Source organism: Neoarius graeffei, chromosome 20 (genome assembly GCF_027579695.1).
Source record: "Neoarius graeffei isolate fNeoGra1 chromosome 20, fNeoGra1.pri, whole genome shotgun sequence".
NCBI lineage: Eukaryota > Metazoa > Chordata > Actinopteri > Siluriformes > Ariidae > Neoarius > Neoarius graeffei.
The window spans coordinates 18399116-18426704 of NC_083588.1; the positions used below are offsets into that span (position 1 = coordinate 18399116).

General features: G+C 45.0%; 1 protein-coding gene across 3 annotated transcripts in view; it reads left to right on the forward strand.

The window, feature by feature from the left end:
* prkcab (protein kinase C, alpha, b) overlaps positions 1-27589 on the forward strand; it is a 435027-nt gene that overhangs the window by 398772 nt on the left and 8666 nt on the right. For all 3 annotated transcript variants that reach the window (XR_009650839.1, XM_060901369.1, XM_060901370.1), the window contains 3 exons: positions 1495-1575; positions 18857-18964; positions 19481-19621. Coding sequence is in view for 2 of the 3 variants with exons in the window: in XM_060901369.1 (XP_060757352.1) it covers positions 1495-1575; positions 18857-18964; positions 19481-19621 (330 nt within the window). In the remaining variant the exon portion in view is untranslated. The remainder of the gene's footprint in view (positions 1-1494; positions 1576-18856; positions 18965-19480; positions 19622-27589) is intronic.

A 27589-nucleotide genomic window follows, 5' to 3' on the forward strand; every position in this document is an offset into this window, starting at 1 on the left:
AGGAGTGGAGAGGAGGAGGGGCCAGGTGACCAATAGTAGCAGAGCGTAGGGATCTGGCTGGCGTGTAGGGGTGGATCAGACTCTGGAGGTATACTGGCCCTAACCCCTTGAGAACCTGCTAAGCTAGCACCAATGTCTTAAATTTGATGCAAGTTGCGATAGGTAGCCAGTGCAGGTCAGCAAGCAGAGGGGTGACCTGGGAAGAACAAGGGAGGTTGTAGACCAGGCGAGCCACAGTGTTCTGGATGAGCTGCAGGGGTCTGATGGCAGAAGCTGGAAGGCCAGCAAGGAGAGAGTTGCAGTCCAAGCGGGAGAGGATCAGTGCTTGGCCCAGGAGCTGACTAGAGTAGATGGTAAGAAAAGGACGGATCATTTAGATATTGTAGAGGAGGAATCTACACGTCTAGGTCACTGCAGCGATGTTCGCTGAGGAGGAGAGTTTGTCATCAAACACAACCCCTAGGTTCTTCGCACTGGGTGAAGGAGACCTAGAGATGTCCCCCAGGGGGATGACATTGTCCAAGGGTGGAGAGGATGGAGCGGGAATGTAGATTACCTCCGTCTTGCCTAGGTTGCGCGTCAAGTGATGGTTGTCCATCCAGCTCTTGATGTCACACAGGCAAGCAGAGATACGAGTGGAGATCTGTGTGTCAGAAGGAGGAAAAGAGGAAACAGTTGGGTGTCACCAGCATAGCAGTGGTAGGATAGACCATGAGCAGAGATAATTGGGCCAAGAGACTAGGTGTAGAGGGAAAAGAGAAGCGGTCCAAGGACTGAACCTTGAGGGACACCGGTGGTAAGTGGGTGTAGTGCTGATACAATCCCAGACCAGAGAGGTAGGACTTGAACCAGTCTAGGGCTGTCCTGCAGATCCCTAGAGCTGATAAAGATGACAAGAGGATGGAGTGATCAACAGTGTCACAGTTTTGACATCTGTCATCTGCCATAACAGTTCTTACACGCTTGTCAATCCTAAAGTAACAGAATTAGCGATGATATTCTGAGGAGTCAAAATATTTTTCTCTCCATCAAAGCAGATTAATGGATTTGTTTTGGTTCTTGGTGCTAATTATATAGTTAGTTGGATAACCAATATCATGCTACAGAGCTCAGGATCCTTTGGACAGTTTCCTTTGCATAGCCTATGCCTGATTAGAGTTTATGAACAGCAAATGTTTTGATATTTCTTGGTGTATTTCCTAACATACTTTAGAATTAGTAGTATATCGAGATAGATTATCTGGAATTAATTCTGCTTCTCCACTGAAGAAAGAGTTGGCATGCAACAGGAGATTTCCACTGTGCTAATACATATTATTATGCACGTGTGCGTCTATTTTTAGTGAGTAGTGTGTAGGACTGTCAGTTCTTTGAAAAAATCTCCACCTCTGTAATTAAACCCACACTACAGTGAACACACATGGACAGAAAGGGCATGAATGATCCTCAGTGTGGACATAATCCTCAACATGTCTGCTCTCTGCCTCTCTACAGATCATTGCATATCAGCCTTATGGAAAATCCGTGGACTGGTGGGCCTATGGTGTCCTCTTGTATGAGATGCTGGCTGGACAGGTATGTTTGTGTGTTTTTCAGCCTGAAGGATCAACTAACATTACAGTGGAAAAGACATATTAATTTCAGCGAGGATGCGAAATGAACTGAATCAATTCAGAAATTATAATGATCAGTGAGACACACTGATGTATTTTGTATGGATGCCAGACAGTAGTAGGAATGCTGCTGGTGCAAATTTGTTATGTAATCATTTAAAGGGACTCTCCAGGAGATTTTTTCTCAAACTTGTTTTAAGTAAAAGTAGTCGCAGATTGCAAAAATCAAACTTTCATTTTTGGAGACCGAACAGTGTTCGAGAAAAATGGGCTTCCTGCGATGGTGAAGTATGCGGTGACGTCATGTTGTGGTCGCTTGGAGCAACTCAGCTGTTTATATCCTCTGTTTACATCGTAGTTTTGCTAGTTTTACCAAATTTATCAGTTTTTAAATGAGTATGCCTCATTGTGTAGCATATAAATGCCGCAATGATGCTAAAAACAAAGCACAAGCTGGAACTAGACTGTATTTCCGCAGAGAAAAGGCAAAGTGTGCTTCCTCAGCTGTGGCAAAGTGTCACCGACAGAAACTGGATCAGACATGAGACTTCGCACTGCAAAATCTTTTTTTTTTTTCCCCACATGATCTACAGAAAGTGTGTGTGGCTGCGCGCTTTAAAATCTCGGTTTAAAATGGCTCAACTTGCAGCATGATATGACACTTCACACTCTTAAAATCTTTTTTTTTTACATGATCTACAGCTGGTGCTGGGTAGATTAACAGAGAGTGGGGCATGGTTTAAAACAGATTTTAGAGCATGCAGCCACACACACTACACACACTTTGCCACACACATTTTCATGTGTGTGATCATGTGAAAAAAAGATTTTGCAGCGCGAGGTCTCATGTCTGATCCAATTTCTGTCAGTGACACTTTGCCACAGCTGAGGAAGCATACTTTGCCTTTTCTCTGTGGAAATGCAGTCTAGTTCCAGCTTGTGCTTTCATTTTAGCATCATTGTGGCATTTACATGCTCCACAGTGAGGCATACTCATTTAAAAACCGATAAATTCTGTAAGATACTTGTAAAACTAGCAAAACTACGATGTAAACAGAGAATATAAACAGCTGAGTTGCTCCAAGTGACCGCTACATGACGTCATCGCAGACATCACCAGCACAGGAAACCCATCCGGCATTTTAAAGAAAATTTATTTTTCTCGAACACTGTTTGGTCTCTGAAAATGAAAGTTTGATTTTTGAAATCTGCGACTACTTTTACTTAAAATAAGTTTGAGAATAAATCTGCTGGAGGATCCCTTTAAGGCATGATCTGGCAGTTAACCAGCCTTGCCATTATTAATAATGTCGCCTTCATAAAAAGCCTTTTTGAAATTTCGACTGAAAATGATTAAAACCATGCTAGTGATAACCCTAACCCATGTCATCGCTTGTTTACCGCAATGTATTATGGGCGATACCCGGGGTCAGCCCCGCCGTATTGTTTACTTTTGCCTTTGTTAAACACTGCATTGTTCTGTCTAACCGGTTTTAATCATGCCTAACGTGAATTGTTGTGTGCCTTACTGTGTCTCCACGACCAAGAGAACACCTCATTTGAGCTTTTATCAGCTGCCAGTCGAGAAGAAGAGAAGAAAGAAATGGATAAGTTTAATCCGCAACAAAAACCTTCAAACTGCATCGAAACGGACAAGTGTTTGTAGCTTACATTTCTCTGGTGGGAAAAAGATATACTGTGACCCGGCAATATTTCCATGGTCTGCGGAATGGCCTTCGGTTATAGATAATTATAATAATCGACACTGTTCATCGTCTGAAACTAGCGATATTCCAAAGAAGCATTCTTGAGCCTTTGCCTCTCAACGTACTGAAGCACTCGGCAGCTGAACAAACCTGTCGGACCAATAAAACTCCCAAACAACGAAGGGTTCTCTTTCGGGTGTGTATAATGTTCAGTGTACCTCACTAGCAGCATTTATTGAAGTAAATGCATTTATACTGAACATGACACGGCAGATCAGCAGGTTTCCAAAGATTTTTTTTTGTAATGTTTCCTGATATCAAGTTTTATTTAACTAATCACTCATTTATAAATGTTTTGATAAGACATTCTGAGATTTGATGTTGTTGTTCTTGTACAGTGTGGTAGACTCGGTCAGTCTCTAGGTTGTACGAATTCTTGTCTCTTATGTCTTACCTTCTCACCAAGCTTGATTTGAATTCAAAATTTCCTGCTATAAACCCTCAACATGTTATCCACCTCTTTAAATCACCAATTTCATCGTCTTCCACGACAGAGCACGGCAAAATCGCTCCTCTCACATTGCTCTCACGTAAAATTAATCTGACATCCAGTGTATTGCCCAACTACTGACCCCCGTAATGTATTGCGATAAACAAGTGATGACGTAGTTATGCTTGGGGGCTACTGGGGAAATGACATTTTATCTGATATCAGAGGCAGCTTTCTTTTTCTCCCACAGTAGATCAACAGTGCTTCTGAAACATTCTTCACCTTGATATCCGTGTGCTCAGGGTGTAGCTAGCTGGTTAGGAGGTTTCAAACAGAAATGGGGGGAGCATGAATCTGATTGGATAATTCTGTTCCTCATCCATATCAGCTGGTAGCCAGTAAAATTGTATGAAACAAACCAAGGTTAAAGGTAACCGTTTCTTCACCTTTATGAACATCATTATAGTGTAATTGATGCCCAAATCATATGGAATCAATTTTGTGCCAAAATGTTCATACAATACTTTTGAAATATCAAACAAAAACGACAAATCAAAATACAAAAAAAGAAAAAAAAAGTCAATTTTTTTAGACTGGCAAACAAATTATTCGTGTAATCGTGCAAAATATCAGTCTATTACTCTTCAGAAACCTTTTATTTTTGTTCCGCGTCTTTCTCAGTTTTGTTTGACGTAATTTATTTTGGTTGCGATTCCAGCTTTCTCGTTTGCGCTCCCTGACTTTTTGCTTGCAGTTTTGGCACAAACTTCACGTGTGGGTGGGCTGTCCAGGAATGCATTCCCATTGGCTAACTTGTGTTTGACTGACAGCTACGCTCAGCCATTCCCCGGAGGCTGTTGCGGCCATTTCCTACTCGGATTTTGGCGGACTGTTTGACGAGTGACCGATCCATTGACGGTAAACAAGGATCGAGTGGACTTCAGTGGCGACTATGATATTGAATTAATTCAACAAAGTGTAAATTCAATATCATAGTCGCCACTGAAGTCCACTCGATCCTTGTTTACCGTCAATGGATCGGTCATTCGTCAAACAATCCGCCAAAATCCGAGTAGGAAATGGCCGCAACAGCCTCCGGGGAATGGCTGAGCGTAGCTGTCAGTCAAACACAAGTTAGCCAATGGGAATGCATTCCTGGACAGCCCACCCACACGTGAAGTTTGTGCCAAAACTGCAAGCAAAAAGTCAGGGAGCGCAAACGAGAAAGCTGGAATCGCAACCAAAATAAATTGCGTCAAACAAAACTGAGAAAGACGCGGAACAAAAATAAAAGGTTTCTGAAGAGTAATAGACTGATATTTTGCACAATTACATGAATAATTTGTTTGCCAGTCTAAAAAAATTGACTTTTTTCTTTTTTTGTATCTTGATTTGTCGTTTTTGTTTGATATTTCAAAAGTATTGTATGAACATTTTGGCACAAAATTGATTCCATAAAATCATTGTTTAGATGCATGTTTGTTAAGTGACCGTCCACAAATAAGCATTTGAAGCTGTCGTAAAATATTTCAAGGGGGTTCAAACCTGAAATCAAATCAATCCCCATCCAGCACCACTACCCCCCCACCCCGTCTCCGCTCTGAAATATTAACTCGAGTTCTCCGCTGACTCACTCCAACTTATAAACACTTTTATGAGCCAGACTGAATGGCTGTAATTAGCTGACTGAAGCCGTGCTGTGATAAAGCTTGTGCTCTGATTATTGCTTTGGTTGAATTTGGATCTCATGGGGTCAGAACAATACATGCACAGCCTGTTCTGTATTTCTCAGTTTATTGCCAGTTCTTCGTTTGCTTTCGATAATGTTTCCCTCCTTCCTGTTCTTCGTAATCACCACATCTTGTGCCTGCCTGATGTGTGCTAATTGTCTCCAGATTGTAAATAAAATAAAACAAGAATTAATATAAGAGTCTATCAATTCACTCTCTTTAAATATCTTACAGTTTAGTTGGATTGCTAATTTATCCAAGTACCCTGTTTATTTTCTTCTAGACTGTTTATTTACTGTTAATTACTGTCCATGTTGTTAATTAAGATCGTCTTGAAGGCTCTTCATTTTTCACGCTGGAATATTTTGCGCCAGAGTTCACTCAGCATTATGTAATCATGACAGAAACACAGGAAAGCTACTGAAAAGCAGCTAGTATGAACAATGCGAAGAAGTGTCCGTCAGATACAAGTGGAAAATCTTCCTGAAGGAGCATGAACAAGAAACCATGAGAGGAACCCATCCTCTTCTGGATGATACAAGATAGTGCGATTATAAGTAGGAAAGGATGCAGAATGGACATCTGAAAATGTTATTTATGAGTCATGAAATAAGCACAGGATCGCATTTTTATTATAACGACAAGGTACAAGTCTGGCCTGAGTTTCCCAGAAGCATCGCAGCACAAAGATCATCGTTAAATGGTCGAGCGAGCAGCACAATGAACACTCTCCTAGTTAAGATGGTCTTAGCGTTAAGAGGCTTTTGGGAAACCTACCCTGTCGTATCCAAGTGAGATTATCCCCTGAAACAGAAAATCAAGTTTTAAAGATGAACATTTCTGGGAAATACGAATCTTTAGGTGAGATTATTCACAGCTACATGAGAAGTCACAAAGTGCAGAAAGCTCCAGATACAGGAGAAGGATGAACAGAACAGAGAGCATTCGGATCACGACCCATGGTTAAATTCATGAAACATAAAACGGCGGCACGGTGGTGTAGTGGTTAGCGCTGTCGCCTCACAGCAAGAAGGTCCGGGTTCGAGCCCCGTGGCCGGCGAGGGCCTTTCTGTGTGGAGTTTGCGTGTTCTCCCCGTGTCCGCGTGGGTTTCCTCCGGGTGCTCCGGTTTCCCCCACAGTCCAAAGACATGCAGGTTAGGTTAACTGGTGACTCTAAATTGACCGTAGGTGTGAATGTGAGTGTGAATGGTTGTCTGTGTCTATGTGTCAGCCCTGTGATGACCTGGCGACTTGTCCAGGGTGTACCCCGCCTTTCGCCCGTAGTCAGCTGGGATAGGCTCCAGCTTGCCTGCGACCCTGTAGAAGGATAAAGCGGCTAGAGATAATGAGATGAGATGAGATGAAACATAAAACATGCTTTAAATGTGTACACACTTTATTCAGAAGCTCTGTCTAAACCAGATATAGATCTAGACTCGCCAGCTACTTTATTAGGAACACCCATCCACTTGCTGTTTGATGCAGTTCTCTAATCAGCCAATCCCTTGTCAGCAGCCCAATGCATCAGATCACGCAGATACAAATCAAGAGCTTCAGTTAATGTTCACGTCAAACATCAGAATGGGAAAAATGTGATCTCAAAGTGTGACTTTCACTGTGGCATGGGTGTCTTGTTGAAAGAAGAAAATGGCCAGATTGGTTCGAGCTGCCAGGAAGGATATAGTAACTCATAGCAACTCTTTACAACTGTGATGAGCAGAAAAGCATCTCAGCATGCAACATCAGAAGACCACATTGGGTTCTACTCCTGCCAGCAAAGAACAGGAACCTTAGAATCAACAACAAGTTCCTAGTAAAGTGGCCAGTAAAAATTCAAACACAAATATGGTCCAAAACACAGCAAGAGAATAAGAGACAGTCATGCTGTTTGACTTTAATTTCAACACTTTCCTACCACAAGGTTACCCTGATACAGTTCCCTTGTTTAGTAGTAAGAAAAAATACATTCATAAAAGGGGCGGCACGGTGGTGTAGTGGTTAGCGCTGTCGCCTCACAACAAGAAGGTCTGGGTTCGAGCCCCGTGGCCGGCGAGGGCCTTTCTGTGCGGAGTTTGCATGTTCTCCCCGTGTCCACGTGGGTTTCCTCCGGGTGCTCCGGTTTCCCCCACAGTCCAAAGACATGCAGGTTAGGTTAACTGGTGACTCTAAATTGACCGTAGGTGTGAATGGTTGTCTGTGTCTATGTGTCAGCCCTGTGATGACCTGGCGACTTGTCCAGGGTGTACCCCGCCTTTCGCCCGTAGTCAGCCGGGATAGGCTCCAGCTTGCCTGTGACCCTGTAGAAGGATAAAGCGGCTAGAGATAATGAATGAGACATTCATAAAAAGTGTTTTGCAATCGAGATCCTACTACAAATGTAATCTCCTCAGTGAACCTGAATATTTTTTATGTTTGTATAGGTAATCGTATAGGGCCGAGTAAAATTAAGGATTAATTTCACGAGTGATTTCGAAGTTTTGAAAACTTCGAAATCACGAGTGAAATTGATCCTTAATTTTACGAGGAACCATACGATTACTTGTTTATAATATATAGGGCCAAATTCATACTTCGGAAGCCATTCAAGTTCACATTTGTCATTCACCTTTTCTGAACCAATCAGGGCACAAGACTATCTTGCACGTGTGAATCAGTTTCTAAAGCGTCTTTCATCATGACACGGCGACATGACACGAGGGTTTTGAAAGTGATTTCCCCCATTTTCTTTCCTCACTTCTGCATAAAACTGCGATAGCACCTTGTCTAACTCACAGCATTCATATGCCACTAGAGAGTCGTTTATTTGTCTTTCTGCGGCCCATTTCTTAAACACGGAAAGCCAAAAATTCATACTTTTTTTTGGTATTTTCATTTTCACTTGCAGCTTTCAACTGGTTTATCATTTCTTCGTCAAATATAGCGAAACACGGCATTGCTGAGTCAGCCATTTTGTTGACAACATTTGCAAATTTTTGTAACTGTAACCAAGCAACGAAGTAGCCAATAGCATTTCAGAAATACGGCCCCGTGTTAAGGAAAAAAACACCCTCCTTGATTGACCAATCAGAATTGAGTAATTTGGCCCTATGTATTATAACAAAAGTAAAAGCAAAATAGTGTAGCAAATAATTGAGGAGTAGACGAGCTTCTTTTAATCCCAACTTTCTCTCCTGCTTCTCATGTCCACGAGAGTGCAGCAAGAAGTTGTAAGACATGATAAAGTTTCCAAATATTAAAAAAGACCCAAAAGCAGACAGCAACCAAGACAAAATTATTCACTTCACGTTTAAAACTGCAGAAATTATCTAAGGCAGTGGTTCCCAACCTTTTTTCCTTGAAGGCCCCCCCAACCCCAACCCGCACACACAGGTTTACAGTTATTTAGCACAAAAGTCCTTTAGCACAAATCTAAAGTCTTTTAGCACAAGTTCTCAAGTCTCTTAGCACAACTCTAAGTTCTTTAGCACAAGATCCAAGAACACTTAATCTTTATTATGAATAGTTACTGATCATGTTGAAAGCAACACGTTTCTTGCACATCCAGCATCCAGTCACTAAAAGAGGTCATTGTTGAAGAATGGAAAAAGATTGATGTTGCAAAATGTCGCCAACTTGTTCATTCCATGCCTAGAAGACTTGGTGCTGTCATTAAAAATCATGGAGGCCATACAAAGTACTAGATGTAGTAGTTTTTGTTGTGGGGTGTACTCATTTTTGCACCACCCTAATTTGAGTAAAACTGAAAAATGTGTAATCTAAGTTATATTATTAACCTTACTTTCACGTTATAAGTTAAACAGATGTTATATTAAACTTTGTCTTTTCAACATTTTGGAAATTGTTTGTGTTCACCGAGATATTGTTTAAAATGTTACTTTTCAAAGGGGGTGTACTCATTTACGCTGAGCACTGTAAGACTTATGACAGTAAATTGAACGCGAGTAAAGCCTAGGTCACAACCGGATGTACGATTTTTTTGGCCGTGTGATTTTTGGCGTTTCCCAAATTGCTGCGTTTTTTGTTGTTGTTGTTGTTGTTCGTGGAGAAAGACGCACGTTGGCCGTAAGTTTGTCTTGCAACCTGAAAAAAAACGTAAGCGCCCGTAGAGTTTGTTTGACATGACAAAGAACCTCTGCGGCCAGTCTACGGCTCGAAAATCAGCACATCACACGCGCGCCCTCCGTGCGTTTCACGTGCGCCCTCCGTGCGTTTCACGTGCGCCCTCCGTGCGTTTCTTGCGTTTTTTGCACGTAGACCGGCCGTAGGAGCACGTACGGCTGGTTGTGACCTAGGCTTTAATTCCACTAATATTTACTGAAAGAACAAGATAAACTGTGAGCTACTGCTCACTTACGTATACCCCCCCGCTCTCGCTTATATCAGAATGCCAGCAATCAAAGGAATAGGACACTTATTATGAATCAAGCAGTTGTGATTTGCAGTTGCAAAGAAAAATGTTATGAAAATGTAAATCCACGCTATATGTTTCATAAATACATTAGGCCAGTAAACAGGAAGTCAATGTGCGACAGACCTGAAAACGGTGCAGTGGATATAAAAAAGTGTACACACCCCGTTAAAATGATATTTTTTTTACATCAGAAAAACCTAACACCACGATAAATAATTTCAAAACGTTTCCCACCTTTAATGTGACCTATAACTTGTACAAGTCAATTGAAAAACAAATCTGTTCGGGGGGAAATACATAAAAAATAAAAAATGTACAATAAGCTGGTTGCATAAGTGTACCTACCCTTAAACTAATATTTTGTTGAAGCACGTTTTGATTTAATTACAGTATTCAGTCTTTTTGGGTCGGAGTCTATCAGCCTGCCACATCTAGACTTGGCAATATTTGCCCACTCATCTTTGTAAAATCGCTCCAAATCTGTCAGATTGCGAGGGTGTCTCTTGTGCACAGCCCTCTTCAGGTCACCCCACAGATTTTCAATTGGATTTCGGTCTGGGCTCTGGCTGGGCCATTCCAAAACTTTTTTGGGGTCATTGTCATGCTGAAAGATGAAATTTCTCTTCATCTTCAGCTTTCGAGCAGACACCTGAAGGTTTTGGGCCAAAATTGACTGGTATTTAGAACTGTTCATAATTCCCTCCACCTTGACTAAAGCCCCTGGTCCAGCTGAAGAAAAACAACCCCAAAACATGATGCTGCCACCACCATGCTTCACCGTGGGTATGGGGTTCTTTTGGTGATGCGCAGTGGTGTTTTTGCGCCAAACATACCTTTTGGAATTGTGGCCAAAACGTTCAACCTTGGTTTTATCAGACCAAAAGACATTTTCCCCCACATGCTTTTGGGAGAGTTGATGTATTTTTTTTTTTTTGCAAAATTTAGCCAGGCCTGGATGTTTTTCTTTGACCCTACCTCATAGTCCAGACATATGGAGAATACGGGAGATTGTTGTCACATGTAGTACACAACCAGTACTTGTCAGAAATTCCTGCAGCTACTTCAGTGTTGCTGTAGGCCTCTTGGCAGCCTCCCTGACCAGTTTTTGTCTTGTCTTTTCATCGATTTTGGAGGGACGTCCAGTTCTCGGTAATGTCACTGTTGTCCCATATTTTCTCCACTTCTTGATGACTGTCTTCACTGTGCTCCATGGTATATCTAATGCCGTGGAAAAAAATTATGTCCCCTTCTCCTGACTGATACCTTTCAACAGTGAGATCCCTGTGATGCTTTGTAAGCTCTCTGCGAACCCTGGCTTTTGCTGGAGGATGCAACTGAGTAAATGTCTGAACTTTATTTGGGGTTAATCAGAGTCATTTTAATTCATGACAGGTGTGAACCCGGAAAAACCTGAATGCTGTAATTAAATCAAAAGGTGCTTCAACAAAGTATTAGTTTAAGGGTGTGCACACTTATGCAACCAGCTTATTGTAGGTTTTTTTTATTTTTTTGCTTTTCCCCCTAACAGATTTGTTTGTTTTTCAGTTGAAATGATTTATCATGGTCTCGTTTTTTTTTTACATCAGCAAAACCTATCATTTTGACGGGGTGTGTACATTTTTTATATCCACACAGCAGTGGCGGCTGGTAGTCTTTCAAACAGGGGAGGCTGGTCGGTTACAATATTTCCAGATTTTAAAAGAAAAAACATCAATTTTGCCCATACTCTTGCCTCTGATCTGGCTGATTGTTGGCAGGGTCACAAACTGTGAAATAACAGGTTCTTTTGGCCCATTAGCCTACTGTCCAATATACATGATGGGGGGGCAAGGCAAGTTTATTTATATAGCACATTTCATACACAATGGCAGTTCAATGTGCTTTACAGAAGCAAAAACAAAAACAGTAAACAATAGAGAAATAAAATTACATAAAATAATTTTATTTTTAATCTAAAACAATTAATTAAAAGAATTAAAAGAAAATAATAAGAATTAAACAACAGTAGAACTAAAATAATAAAATGCAAAAAGAAAAAAGGAGAAAAAGAAAAAGAAACCAGTGGAATAAAAGAGAATAAAATTAAAGTAAATTTAAAACATGTAGAGAAAGTAAAGATTATAAAAAATGTAAAAATATTAATTATTTAACAGAAAGCATCTGAAAACAGCTTGGTCTTTAACCTAGATTTGAAGCTGCCAACAGCAGGAGCATTTTTAATGTCCTCTGGCAGTTGGTTCCATAGATGTACGGCATAGTAGCTAAAAGCTGCTTCACCACACTTTGTTTTAACAACTGGTTTTAACAGTAAATTTTGCTGCTGTGATCTGGTAGATCTGATTGGGTTAGGCCGCTGCAACATATCAGAGAGGTAATTGGGCCCTGTACCATTTAGAGATTTATACACCAGCAGCAATGCTTTAAAGTCAATTCTGTAGCTTACTGGAAGCCAGTGAAGGGACCTTAGAATTGGAGTAATGTGCTCTGTTCTTTTTGTTCGTGTGAGAACCCTAGCCGCTGCATTTTGAACCAGCTGAAGTCGTTTGATGGTCTTTTTTGGCAGGCCTGTGAAAAGGCCATTGCAGTAATCAACCCTACTAGAGATGAAGGCATGTATTAGTTTTTCCAGATCATTTTTTGACATAAGTCCTCTTAGTTTGGAAATGTTTTTTAGGTGATAAAATGCCGTTTTAGTGATTGCTTTCATGTGACTGTCAAAGTTTAGCTCGCTGTCAATGAAAACACCAAGATTTTTAACCATTTCTTTAGTTTTAATCCCTTTTGTGTCAAGAATAGTGGTAATCCTGAGTCTTTCATCTTTTTTTTCCAAATAGAATTACTTCTGTTTTATCTGTGTTCAACTGAAGAAAATTTTGTGACATCCAGCTATTGATTTGATCGATGCACTGGTAGAGACATTCAAGGGGGGCATAGTCATTTGGTGATAGAGCAAAATAAATTTGGGTATCATCTGCATAGCAGTGATACAAAATTGAATTTTTATTGATAATTTGCCCAAGTGGGAGCATATAAAGGTTGAAAAGTAATGGTCCAAGAATCGACCCCTGGGGGACACCACAGGTCAAGGGCATTGACGTTGAGGAACAATTTCCCAGGGTAACAAAGAAGCTTCTATCTTTTAAGTATGATTTTAACCAATTGATAACTTTACCAGTCAATCCAACCCAGTGTTCAAGTCGATATAGCAGTATGTTGTGATCAACAGTATCAAAAGCTGCACTGAGGTCCAGTAATACCAGGACCGATGTTTTGCCTGCATCAGTATTAAGATGTATGTCATTTATAACTTTAATCAACGCTGTTTCAGTGCTATGATTGGCACGAAATCCTGACTGAAAATTATCAAACGGCTGTTTGATATCAAGAAGGCAGTTAATTGATTGAAGACAATTTTTTCCAGGATTTTCCCGATGAATGGTAGATTTGATATTGGCCTGTAGTTATTTAACACTGAAGGATCCAGATTATTTTTTTTAAGAAGGGGCTTTACAACGGCTTTTTTCAGGGACACAGGAACAATGCCAGTCTCCAAGGATGTATTTATAATTTGAAGCACATCTGTAATTATAAGATGAAGAACAGACTTAAAAAAGTTGGTGGGCAGAATGTCCAATTCAGATGTTGAAGAACTGAGATTTTGTACAGTTTTTTCAAGAGTCTCATAATCAATTAAACAAAATTCTGACATTGTGTTAAAGTTATCTATCTGTGTCATTGGTGATAGCAGTTTTTCAATTTTTTGCAACTGAGATATATTATGAGAAATATTCTGCCTTATTTTATCAATTTTACCTTTGAAAAAAGATGCAAACTCATTGCATTTATTAACTGATAGAAGTTCAGGTGCTAATTGTGGTGGGGGATTAGTTAGCTTCTCTACTGTTGAAAATAGCACACGGGCATTGTTCATATTCCTGCTGATGATGTTGGAGAAGAAAGACTGTCTTGCTTTACGAATTTCATAATTATAATTACAAAGCATCTCTTTATGGATTTGATAATGGATGTGAAGTTTAGATTTGCGCCATTTTCTTTCAGTCTTTCTACATTCTCTCTTTAGCAGTTTAACAGCCGGGTACTGCTTCCATGGTGCTTTCTGCTCATCATTGACTCTTTTTATTTTGAATGGAGCAATATCATCCATAATTTGGGTCATATTTAAATTAAAAAATTCCAGTAAATCATCTACAGAGTCTGACATTTTGGTTGAGTTCTGTAAGAGAGCTTGCTCAAAAAGAACACGTGTTGTCGTTTATGACTCTCCTACCTATAGTCGTTGAGCTATTCTGAATGTGAGGAGACATAGAAACTTCAAAGAAAACACAGAAATGATCAGATAATGCCAGGTTAACAACAGTATAAGAAACAGTAAGACCCTTTGTGATGACGAGGTCAAGAGTATGACCACGAGAGTGGGTCGGTCCCTGTACATGTTGTACCAGGTTAAAGTTATCAATAATTGCAAATAGTTCTTTGGCATAAATGTTATCAGTATTATCTACATGCAAGTTAAAATCCCCAGATATAATAAGACAATCAAACTCTAAGCAAATGACTGATAACAGTTCACCAAACTCTAAAAGAAAGACTTTGGCTGAATGTCTCGGAGGCCTATAAATAGTTAATAATAATATGTTAGGAGAGCATGTAACAAGTGCACATAAGTGTTCAAAGGACGTAAAATCACCAAGTGAGGATTGTTTACATTGAAAAGAGACTTTGAATATATTTGCAATCCCTCCACCTTTCCCTTGTCGGGTAACATTCAAAAAATTAAAATTTGGGGGAGCTGCTTCGATAAGGGTGGTAGCACTATTTGCTTGATCCAGCCAGGTTTCAGTTAGAAGCAAAAAATCAAGATTGTGTTTACAAATAAGATCATTAATTAAAAATGACTTGTTTAGAAGTGATCTAATGTTCAGAAGAGCTAGCTTTACAGAAATTCAAGAAGCTATATTTGGTTGTGCACTTTGATGCTGTTTTAAAACAGGAAGGAGATTAGATTGGTTCACCCCCAGGGTTAAATGTGCTCTATGTTTTCTGTTTCTTATCAACACAGGAATAGTGTCAACATCGGGTCCCAACTTTTTTTCAACATTACATCCATTTGCAGGGACCCAGACTACATCAAACAAGACTTTCTAAATGTTCCATTTGGTTTGAGGGTGAAAGGACTGGAGATGACATGTATCTTTTGGATGGTGAAAAAGATTTGTAGCCAGCTGAAAGTCCTGGACGATCACAATTTTGATGTACTGGATACACTGCTTGTCACGACAGATTTGGGCTGGAAAAGGAAAGTGTAGCCATTGGGAGCAGTTTTTTCATGCTATTTGGGAAATCCATCCGAGGAGAAGTGGAGTCGTCTGTCCTTGAATGTTGGGAGGCCTGCAAGTCAGATGTTTGTGTGTCCTTGATGACGACTTGCAAAGATGATTGTTTAGGCTTTGTAACTATGTCAGTCTGCGACATCTTATCAACTGTTTTCCTCGGTGCTGGCTGAGAAAAGATTGCAAGTTTGTAGTGGTCTGCTAAGACTTTGGCTCCAATCCAGCTGAGTTCAGTGCTATTTGGCTTGTAAAATTCTTTGCGATTCCAAAAAAGGTTAAAATTGTCTATGAAATTCATACCAAATGAAGAACAAGTTTTTCCAAGCCAGGTGTTAAGACTGAAGAGTCGAGAAAAAGCAAAACTTCCTCTCGCTGGGAGTGGGCCACTGATAAAAGATTGAATTCCAGTCTTATAGAGCTCAGAAAAAAGTTTTCTGAAATCATCTTGGACAAACAGCTGTTCTCTGAAAACATCGTTTGCTCCCACATGCACAACGATACGTTTAATAGTTTTATGCTCGGACATGAGTTCCAAAATGCTGTCTTTGGTGTCAGAGATGGATGCATTTGGAAGACAACAAATAATCATCTCATAACCTTTTAATTGTCTTACAGTGGAATCACCAAGAACAAGGGTTGTGGGATCAGGTGATGTTACAAGCTGCTTTTTGCCTCTTCTCACAGCTCTTCGATCTTGGTGTGATCTCTTTTTACTATGTGTTTGTCCGCTTGACAAATCCTCTTCCACATCCCTGAGGCATTCAAATTTGTTCTGAAGCCTTATAGGCTGTGGATTTTCCATAGGATTGTAGATCCTATTGTAATTTGTAAAACGAGCTGGTGTTGAAGTAATTACTCTTCTGTTTTTGTTTTTTGGCTTAGCACCCATCATTTGCCAGTTTTCAGTACTTACAGGTTGAGTTATGAATTCTTCCACTTGGTTTGCAATGTCCTCAGTCTGTCGGAGCGCAATCTCTGCATTCTCAGCCACTGTTTCAGTACTCCTTTCCTGAGATATCGCTTTTAATTCGTCCGTCTTTGGCAGAGCATTAATCTTTGATTCCAGAATAGAAATCCTCTGTTCTAATTCCATGCATTTTCTGCAGGATTTTTTGCTTCCTGTCATTTAAAAAAAAAAAAAGTGGAAATTAAATTAAAATTAAATTAAAAGCTTATAAAGATAAAAAATTTAAAAAAAAGAATAAAATAGTGGAAAGTCAATGAGAAAGTAAAGTATAGAAATAAAGATTAAGAAAGCAGGAGCAAAGCAAAGAAGTGTCCTACTCGCTTGAGTAGGAGGAGCAGGGGGGGGGGGGTATATTTTAACATTTTATATTTTAAAATTGTGGCATGTTGTTTAAAAATTGATCATTATTGAAAGTAGCTCTTTGTCAGGAACCTCAGCAGTAGAGCTGGGTGCCACACATTTCATTCAATGACACTTTCCCTATATTTTACTTATTTTGACTGAGAAATGTTTTATTGACAATTTTGATAACCCTTCACTTTTAATCCAGGTCTGTAGTATGAAATGTTCTCGGCTGTGTTTTTGTTTAAAAATGTTTTCCAAATTGTAGCTGTGTTTAATTCATATCCAGAAAAATATATATTCCAATATAATATACTCCGCATAAACATTTTAAATAGATTCTATATTTTTGGTCCATCCATGACATATTACTAAAGTAGCCTATTTACTGTTGTTGATGCGGGTCACTTGCTGTTAGCCAATTCACTTTCTCGTACCAGGAGAGCTGAAAGGAACGAGTATTATTCCCTACCTTTTTCACCAAGTCAATTTGAGGTGTTGGTCTACCCTGCTCTTTAATTTAAATTTTTTCCTCGAAAGGAAGACTGGCAAATGGCTTCGCCAAAATTAAATCAGCAATGCTTGGCATCCGTGCGCAGCTTTCTTGCTAGCTGACTAGCCCCCTCAAGTTCAAGTTCAGTCACTCAAATAAACGACATTTCTGGAACTAAGATAGCAAACTTGACAACACTATATTTACACTTTATTTACAATGAAAATATATACAAACTAAAAAAGCTGGTAGAAACCGTATGTAATGAATGAAATCGAAATGTAAGCTGATCTCTTACAATACACCACAGCACTTGCGAATCCGCATGGGACTGAACTGAAATTCACCGCTGCCTGTCTATGGTTGAAACGAGCTGTCAATCAAAGAAAATATCCGGCCGCTTTCACCAATCACCAGTCTCCTCGCGGAAACTGCCATGTCCCTCCCATGTGAGGCTGGGAGTCCGTGGGCAGGCATTTTCGCAGTATTTGTCCAATAACCGTCTTGCATTTTGAGATTGAAAAGCGCATCGCTCCCAAATGCCATTGAAGTCCACTGAGGCTGGGAGTCCGTGGGACTCCGTGGGCGGGCATTTTCGCAATATTTGTCCAATAATCGTCTTGCATTTTGAGATTGAAAAGCGCAGAGCTCCCAAATGCCATTGAAGTCCACTGAGGCTGCGCTGCATCGCGCTGTCACGAGGCGGAAAAACTCACGCACACATTAAAGTTATAAGGGAATGATTTCGCACTGTAGTTGGGTTGAGCACATATATTTCTATGATTCTGGATCTGAAATAGCAATGTTATAAGGTCGGCTATAACATAAGCCTAGCGCAATTCATCCTACACGATGTTCGTCATTTTTAGAGGAGGCTGAGCCTCCCTCGTTGTCTTAGAGCAATCGCCCGTGCCACACAGTATAGAACCCCAAGCTGAAGCTCGGTACCAAATATCAAGCAGTTGTGATTTGTAGTTACTGAGAAAAGTGTTACGAAAATTTTGTAACTCCACGCTATACGGTATGTTTCGTAAATACATTCAGTCGGTAAACAGGAAGTCAATGTGCGACAGACCTGAAAACGGTATACACGGTGTAGAACCCCAAGCAGAAGTTTGGTACCAAGTGGCTATGATTTGTGGTTGCTGAGAAAAAGGGTGTTTCGGACAGACGAGGATACGAACAGACAGACCGAGGTAAACCAGTATAAAAAACTTTAATTAACATAAAATAACATTGTGCTTATTTAAATTACGTTGTAGGAAATCCCGGGGAATACGATTTCTCAACCAGTCGGCATATACAATACACGCACAAAAAAAAAACTTCTGTAATTGATTTTTAAAACAAAAGGTTTGCGCAGTAGTGCAGTCTATGCAATAGGCGTAAACTAGGCATGATGCTAAACGTTCCCTTGTGTTGCTACTGCGATCAGGCTGCTAGCTTTCGTAAGGTCAAAAAGAAAATTATTAGTATCATGTGTAGTGCTGCTTATTGCTCATGCTCCCTGTATAAAACACAAATACTCAAAAAAAGAAAATCATGAAAAACTGTAAAGCAAAATCTTACCCAGTTGGCCTACAGCATTACAGCGTAATCAGCAAAACTGATACCTCACCTCAGTTACACAGCTGAGGTTCTTCTCATCATCAACACCTCCTCCACATCATCATCCTGGTAGACTTCGCACTTCTTTAATGTGTTCTTTCACCTTCTGAGAAAAACCTGTCTCTGTCTCTCTGTTTCACAACAGCCCCCGTTTGACGGTGAGGACGAGGACGAGTTGTTCCAGTCTATCATGGAGCACAATGTCTCCTATCCCAAGTCCATGTCGAAAGAAGCTGTGTCCATCTGTAAGGGAGTGAGTACTTGTCTTTTTAACTGCTATACTTTTCCTAATTCCAGACTTTCAGCGTTATAAGAAAAGCAGCAAAACCGTCCTCAGGTTAGCATGTAAGCACATCGCTGTGTAATACTCTCATCAACAGAATTAGAGAGGAATTCAGTTTCATTACCAAGGCCAGATCAGTTCATAGCGTGATTTCATAGTAATATGTTGAACAGCATGATAGTCATCCTGGAACACGACCAGTCCCATCAGGATAGAAGCGTTTCGTCATATCATAAAGGTGATCAGTCACTTTTTTTTTTTTTAGCCATTGTTCCCATTAAGTGGGTAACTGGTCCCAAACCATTCCAGTAGAATCTTAGACATCTTCGAACAGATATGTACAGAGTATATTGCAGAATTACAGTTGGGAGTTGTTATAAATACAGCCTGTGTGATAAATGATGTGAGGTGGTGCGATATGGGTTTTGAAACGGTTTAGACGTGACACACGATGATTATTCTCCTATTTCTGTTCCTTTCCTTCAGCTGATGACGAAGCACCCATCGAAGCGACTCGGCTGTGGTCCAGAAGGGGAGAGAGACATTAAGGAGCAGGCCTTCTTCCGCAGAATTGACTGGGAACGACTGGCCAACCGAGAGATTCAGCCACCATTCAAACCCAAAGTTGTAAGTGTGTCTTTTGTGCTGTAGCATTACAATTTCACTTCACTGGAACTAAGAGGCTCAAACATGTTCCGCCAAAACAATGGCTCTGAACACAAAGCGAGATCGATGAAGCCATGGTTTGCTGCGTTTGGTGTGGAAGTACTCGAGCGGTCTGCTCAGAGCCTTGAATTTTCACCAGCAGTGATTTAGCCCCGCCCACCGATTTCAAGGGAGGGTACTCGAACAATGTCCGTCGTCTAAATCTGTGTTTCCCAACCGGGGGTACGCGTACCCCTAGCGGTACATGAACGTACACACGGGGAGATTTTTTTTTTTTTTTAAGGCGTCACACAAAAGTGTAGTCCCAATAACTCCGCTGACTCGTAATATGTGGACAACAGAATGTCTGCTGTGGAATTTAGTAATAGGCTATTTATTTAATAAAATTTCCAAGATGATAAATATTCTCAGCAATGTGTCATGTCGAGCTCATCAATAAAACAGTACGTTTGCGCTACAACTCGTTTCCCCGGGAAGACAATGACCTGTGACACAAAATACAAAAACATAGCAACCGATAATGTCTACAAAAAGTCTGGCTGCTACCTGCAGATGGATAAATGGTTAAAATGAGGGTTATGTATATAACCGCGGTTCTATGAGTTTCGGATGACCGCCAGAGGCGGTGCTTTCAGCACATGGATATCCATCACACGAACGTGCAGGTCGAGTAATAGTAACAACAAAGTCACGTGTGACCTGGGTGACATCACCCCGTGACCCCGGCATAAAAGACCGGTAAACCCAGGAAGTGACCTCTTGGCAAATCTTCTCGTGTACACTCCGAGTGACTGCCAAGCTCTGGCGGTCATCCGAAACTCATAGAACCGCGGTTATATACATAACCCTCGTTCTATTTCGTTTCTCCTGACCGCCAGAGGCGGTGCTTTCAGCACATGGATGACTAATACCAACCAGGTCATGAGGAGTGCCTACCCGTACTCAGTGCTGCTGCGACGGGCCTGGAATGACAGCCGTCGCCACAGGATTATGTGGGACGACATTAAGACGGTAAAACCTGGTGAAGGTGCAGCTGGAAGCCCAGGAGGCTGCGCTGCATATGTCTGAAAGGGGCACGCCCTTCAGTGATGCCCATGAGGCCACCACGCCCCGTGCAGAGTGCGCCCTGACAGCCGGAGGAATCGGGGAGCCACTGTGCCTGTAGGCATGTAATATGGCCTCGACTATCCACTTGGATAGCCTCTGCTTAGAGAGCGCCAGACCCCTCCTCGGCCCTGTGTGGCACAGAAACAGGGCGTCACTCCTACGGAAGCCCTCTGTACGGGACACGTACACCCTGAGGGCTTCGAACTGGGCACAAAAGTTCCGACCTCTCACCATGGCCCGCCTCGAACGCCGCAAGGCTAAGGGGCTGGTTGACGAAGGTAGCAGAGAGGGTCTTCGGGAGGAAAGAGGGGTTAGGCCACAGAGTGACCCCACTGTCGCCGGAGTGCCACTGCAGGCACTCCCCACTGACTGACAGCGCGTGTAATTCCCTGACGCGCCTCGTCGATGTAATGGCCAGAAGAAAAGCAGTCTTCAGGGAGAGCCATGAAATGTCTGCCGTGAGCAGGGGCTCAAACGGTGCGTCGCAGAGAGCCTGCAGCACCAAGTGAAGATCCCATGTGGGTACCCGGCTCCGTCGGGGGGGTCTCAACCGGAGAGCACCCTTCAAGAAACGTGCCACCAAGGGGTGGGACCCCACGGTCTTTCCCCCAACTCTGGCATGCTGAGCAGAGATGGCAGCTGCATAGACCTTGATGGTGGCAGGAGTAAGACCCTTATCAAACAGAGACTGGAGGAACAGTAGAATGGTCGGCAGGGGGCAGCATGTAGGTTAAGCACCAGTTGGAGAAAAGCCTCCATCTGTTGGCGTAGAGGGCATTGGTGGAGGGTGCCCGAGAGCTTGCAATGGTGTTGACCACTGCCGGCTCACAAAGACCTAGCAGGGGGTCCGGCCCTTCAGCGGCCACACCCAGAGCTGCAGACGGGCTGGATCCGGGTGCCAGATCTGCCCTCCCAGCTGTGATAGCAGGTCCGTCCTCACTGGCAGGCACCAGGGGTCGCCGTTCAGAAGTTGCAGCAACTTGGGAAACCACACTCGGCCCGGCCACCGAGGGGCGACAAGCAGCAGCCCGTGGTGGTCCATCGCAACCCTGTGTAGGGTTGGCACAATCAGCGGCAGAGGGGGGAAGGCATACAGCAGTTGCCTCGGCCAAGCATGCGCCAGCGCATCCTGGCCCAGGGAGCTGGGGCCGTGGAGGCTGAACCACAGAGGGCAGTGTGTCGACTCCTGGCAGGCAAAGAGGTCCACCTCTGCCCTGCCAAAACGTTCCCAGATGGCGAGAACCACCGCTGGGTTGAGTCTCCATTCCCCGGGATCGGGGTCCTGGCGGGACAGCAGATCCGCTGCCCTGTTGGCAGTGCCTGGCAAGTACATGGCACGCAGGCTCAAGAGATGTCGATGGGCCCACCGCAGAAGTTGGCCGGCCACTTCCAAGCACTGGAGGGACTTGGTGCCTCCCTGGTGGTTGATGTAGTACACTACCGTAGCGTTGTCCGTCCGCACCAGAACATGTCTGCCGGCCAGGCCTGGGAGGAAGTGCTGTAGGCCGAGGAACACAGCCCGTAGCTCCAGCACGTTGATGTGCTGCTGTCGCTGCCCTGGACTCCAGTAGCCTCTGACGGTCCGGCATTGCCAGACTGCACCCCAGCCTCCCAGGGAAGCATCCGTGGTGATGACCTCCCTCCGGGAGGGGATAGCCGCCAGCGGAACGCCCCGCAGAAGGTAAGCCCTCCTCCTCCATGGACGGAGGAGCCTGAAAAAAGTATCCGTCACCTTCACGAGCCTGTGCCCGTGCAGCACCGGGTGGAGGTGGAGACCGTTGAGCCACCTCTGAAGCGGGCGTAAGTCCAGGAGTCCCAGCGGGACCAGAGAGGAGGCTGCCATAAGCATGCCCAGCAGGCGCTGAAAGGTCTTCAGGGCAAGTGACCTGCCCCGTCCGAAGCGGCCAAGCAGCAGGCGGATGTTGTGGATCCTGGTCTGGGAGGGGGTTGCCGTCAACAACCTCGAATCCAGGTGCATGCCCAAGAAAGTCGTCTCCTGGCTGGGCACCAGCGAGCTCTTCTTGTAATTCACCCTGAACCCCAGCTCTGCGACATGTGAGAGCACAGTCGCGATGTCGGTGCGGGCCTGGGCTGCTGACCGTGAACAGACGAGCCAGTCGTCCAGGTAAGGCAGGACACGCAAACCCCTTGCCTGAAGTGGTGCCAATGCCGCTGCCACACACCTGGTGAACACACGGGGTGCCAGCAATATCCCAAAGGGCAGAACATTGAACTCGAAAGCCTGGCCCTCGAAGGCAAACCGCAGGAACTGCCTGTGGCGTGGCGCAATGGGAACATGGAAGTAGGCGTCTTTCAGGTCGATGGTGGCAAACCAGTCGCCCGCCTGGATGTGGTGTAAGACATCCACTGTACGCAGCATGCGGAATCTCATGGTCTTCAAGTGGGAGTTGAGGGACCTCAGGTCGAGGATCGGGCGGATACCGCCGTCCTTCTTCGGAACCAGAAAATACCTGGAGTAGAACCCACCTTGCTGTCTCTGCCTGTCGACGGGAGAGATTGCTCCTTTCTCCAGGAGGGTGGAGATTTCCTGCCGGAGGACGAGGGACTTCCCCGGATGGCTCACGGTGGTGTGTTTGACCCCATGAAAACGCGGCGGTCGGCGGCAGAACTGGATGCGGTAACCCTCGGTGAGGGTCACCAGCACCCAGGGGTCTGGGGTCAACGCTTTCCAGCTTTGGAGCTGTTCGCTGGAAAAGCGGCCGACCGCTGGCGCACTGATGTCAGCGCCATCCAGAGCGCCCCCGTCGGTCACCATGGGGGCGACGAGGAGCAGACTGGGTGTAGGGGGCGGCACCGCGGGTCCGGGAGGTGGTGGGGCGACGAAAGTCATCAACCCGTCTGGTCTCCTGGCGGGTGCGTGGCCGAGACAGAGTCGGTGTGGGCCCCCTGGAGGACTGGGCAGTATTGCCATGGCGGTGGACCTGGCGGAGGCCAGCGAGCTGCTGCCACGCCTGGACAACTTGGGCACTCCGGTCCAGGGCTTGCTGAGCGGCCTCGCCAAACAGCTCCCCGGGGACAACAGGGAGAGAGCGCAGCACACGGCGGTCGGGCTCGGCCAGAGGGGACTGTGCCAGCCATATCTGCCGGCGGGCGAGGGTGAGATGCGACATCAGCCGGCCTAGTTCCCGCGATGACTAGGCAAAGGCCTGGAGAGCCGCGTCGCACAGCTCCCGTGATGCCGCGCTCGTCCCCTCCAGCGTCTGGGCGAGGGCCAGCAGCAGATGGGACATGGAATTGTCAATACGACCCATTCGTGCCGCCGTGTCGTATCCCCGCACGATGAGGTCGTCGGTCGCATGGCATTGGGTGCGGGGGCATCGGGCGTCAGGCCGCAGAGCCTCGTTGGGCGAAAGGACGAGGGCAGCCACGGAGGGCTCAATGTTGGGCATCTGCTGGAGGCCGTAGGTAGGGGCGTCCTGCATTGCTGCCAGGGCCCTGCAGTCACTAGGGAGGTGGGAAAGGCGTCTAGGGTCCGCCCAACACCTCTGTAACTCCTCGATGTATGGGGCCGAGGGCGGAACAGACAACGAGGAAGGCTGTGTGGAACCTCTGAAGAAAGCGCTCTGATGCTGGGCCACCGGGGGCGTGTCCAACCCCAGACGGGCCAATGCAGCCCTCAGCGTTGGCTGGATGGATGAGCGTCCGCCTTCCGACGCTGCCGCGGTGCCATGGCTGGTGGCCTGGGAACCGGCCGGAGAGGTGGAGTCGTGGCCAACAGACCCACCGCAGTCAAAGCTCTCCGACGCCCGGATCGACAGTTCATCCAGGCCGCGTGCATCAACGGCCGGTGACAGAAGCGGTGGTGTTGGTGAACGGTCGGGCTGCCAGGCAGAAGGGGTGGCTGCGGGAACACTGCTGCCCTGTGGCAGAGGCTGGAGATTCGCCAGCAGGGCCTTCATCTCCTCCAGCTCGGTGGACATCACCTCCACCTTCCGAGCCAAATCGTCCGAGCGCTTCTTTTTCGCCTTAGAAGCGGAGATGCGTGGGGGAGCCCCACGGTGCTTGCTGGGCCCCGCTGCTGCAGCCGGCACCATGTCCTGTCCCCCCGGGGCCCGGGGGATGTCAGACGAAGGATCCAACCGAGCCAGCCTGGCGGTCCGCGCAGCCACACTCAGGCACATGCAGTCTGCGCAGGCCATGTCCGTCAGCCCCTGCCGCAGGTGATCAATACCCAGGCACGAGGGGCACTCGCAGTGGCCGTCCTCCGGCTCGAGGGGGGCCCGGCAGTTGGCGCAGCGAGAGAATAGGTCCATGACACCTGGCTGGCAGAAGGGAACTTAAAAAATAGGGCGAGAACACCCCAAGTAAGTATCCCAATATAAACAATCAGGCGGCAATGAAAAACGACCGGGCGAACACACCCGTGGTCGGGAATATTAACAAGGATAGGCGCCGTGCGCCACAGCGGCGAGAAACACCGCTTTAATTTAAATGAATGAAAACCGCTTACCTGAGCGACAACAAGCCGGCCTCCAGCGGTGAGGACACCGCCTCGGAGGGCTAGTCAGCTAACTCCACCGAGCGAGAGCGCTCAGCTTAGTGGAGTAACAAACAATACGAATACAACACCCAAGACAGCAGGCCCGTGAGCAGGCCGGAGACAAGGCTACACAAAATAAGGCGGTCGATAATATTAACAAGGATAGGCGCCGTGCGCCACAGAACTGATAAACAGCGGCGAGAAACACCGCTTTAATTTAAATGAATGAAAACCGCTTACCTGAACGAAAGCAAGCCGGCCTCCAGCGGCGAGGACACGCCTCGGAGGGCTAGTCAGCTAACTCCACCGAGCGAGAGCGCTCAGCTTAATGGAGTAACAATACGAATACAACACACAAGACAGCCGGCCCGTGAGCAGGCCGGAGACAAGGCTACACAAAATAAGGCGGTCGGGAATATTAACAAGGATAGGCGCCGTGCGCCACAGAACTGATAAACAGCGGCGAGAAACACCGCTTTAATTTAAATGAATGAACCACTTACCTGAACGAAGCAAGCCGGCCTCCAGCGGCGAGAACACCACCTCGGAGGGCTAGTCAGCTAACTCCACCGAGCGAGAGCGCTCCGCTTAACGGAGTAACAACAATACGAATACAACACACAAGACAGCCGGCCCGTGAGCAGGCCGGAGGCAAGGCTACACAAAACAAAGCGGTTGATAATATTAACAAGGATAGGCGCCGTGCGCCGCAGAACTGATAACAGCGGCGAGAAACGCCGCTTTAATTTAAATGAATGAAAACCGCTTACCTGAACGAAAACAAGCCGGCCTCCAGCGGCGAGGACACGCCTCGGAGAGCTAATCAGCTAACTCCACCGAGCGAGAGCGCTCAGCTTAACGGAGTAGCAAATCAAGAGAAAAGAATTGGTGGACTTAACGCAGTTTCTTGGAGGGTGCGTAAGCACAGCCCCAACCCTACGGGTAACGAAACTAACACGCGTTTTGTCCAAATTCCAACTCGCAACCTGCAAATGCGAGAAGATGCAAGAGGTCACTTCCTGGGTTTACCGGTCTTTTATGCCGGGGTCACGGGGTGACGTCACCCAGGTCACACGTGACTTTGTTGTTACTATTACTCGACCTGCACGTTCGTGTGATGGATATCCATGTGCTGAAAGCACCGCCTCTGGCGGTCAGGAGAAACGAAATAGAACGTCCAGTTTCTCTGGATCCAGGAGGGGGTTCGGAGGAGACAGCAGAGAAACGCAAGAAAGAGGCCAAAGCTAAACCTAGGCAGTACAATGAAAACTACATTTTGTATGGTTTCACCACGTCTACGTCTTCGGAACTACCGCAGCCTCAGTGTTTCTTCTGTGGTGAAATTCTGGCTAACAGCGCAATGAAGCCAGCCCATTTGCAGCGACACCAGAGCACCAAGCACCCTGCAAAAGTAGGGAAAACTGAAGAGTACTACAAACGAAAGCTGACAGAATTTAAGTCAGGTCAGATTCAGAATACAATGATGAAAACCACAAATGTGTCGAGCAAAGCCCTGGAGGCATCTTACGTCGTATCGCTGCTTGTGGCACAAACAAAAAATCCTCACTCAGTTGTTGAAGAACTAATTCTCCCTGCAGCGACTCGTATGGCTGGAATTATGATAGACAAAAAAGCAGCCGAGACATTCAAGGAAGTTCCCCTGTCAAACAACACCGTGGCCCGTCGGATTGATGATATGGCTCTTGATATTGTGGGACAAGTCGTGGGCAAAATAAAACAAGCTGGTCAGTTCGCTTTGCAGCTGGATGAAATGACAGATGTGAGTGGAGAAGCGCAGCTCCTGGCCTTCGTTCGTTACAAAGATGTGTCGGACATAAACGAGCATATTTTGTTTTGCAAAAGACTGTCAGGAAAGACAACAGGGGAAAAAATGTTCCAGGTTATTGACAGTTTTTTCAAAGAACACGATATACAGTGGAAACAATGCAGCCACATCTGTACTGATGGCGCGGCTGCAATGACGGGGAGCGTGAAGGGACTGTTCGGACAAGTGAAAAAGGTAAACCCCGACATTAAATGGATGCATTGTATTATTCATCGGAAAGCTCTGGCTAGTAAGAGAATGAGCCCTGATCTAAATGCTGTTATGGATGACGCTGTGAAGATGATAAACTTCATCCAATCCCGGCCACTGAATCACAGACTGTTCGAAACTCTTTGCCATGAGAGCGGCGCGCAACACGACCAGCTACTGCTTCACACGGACGTCCACTGGCTGTCTCGTGGAAAAACGCTACTGAGGCTTTATGAACTTCGCAGTGAAGTTTTTGCATTTTTGAAGGAGCAGCTGCACCCTCTTG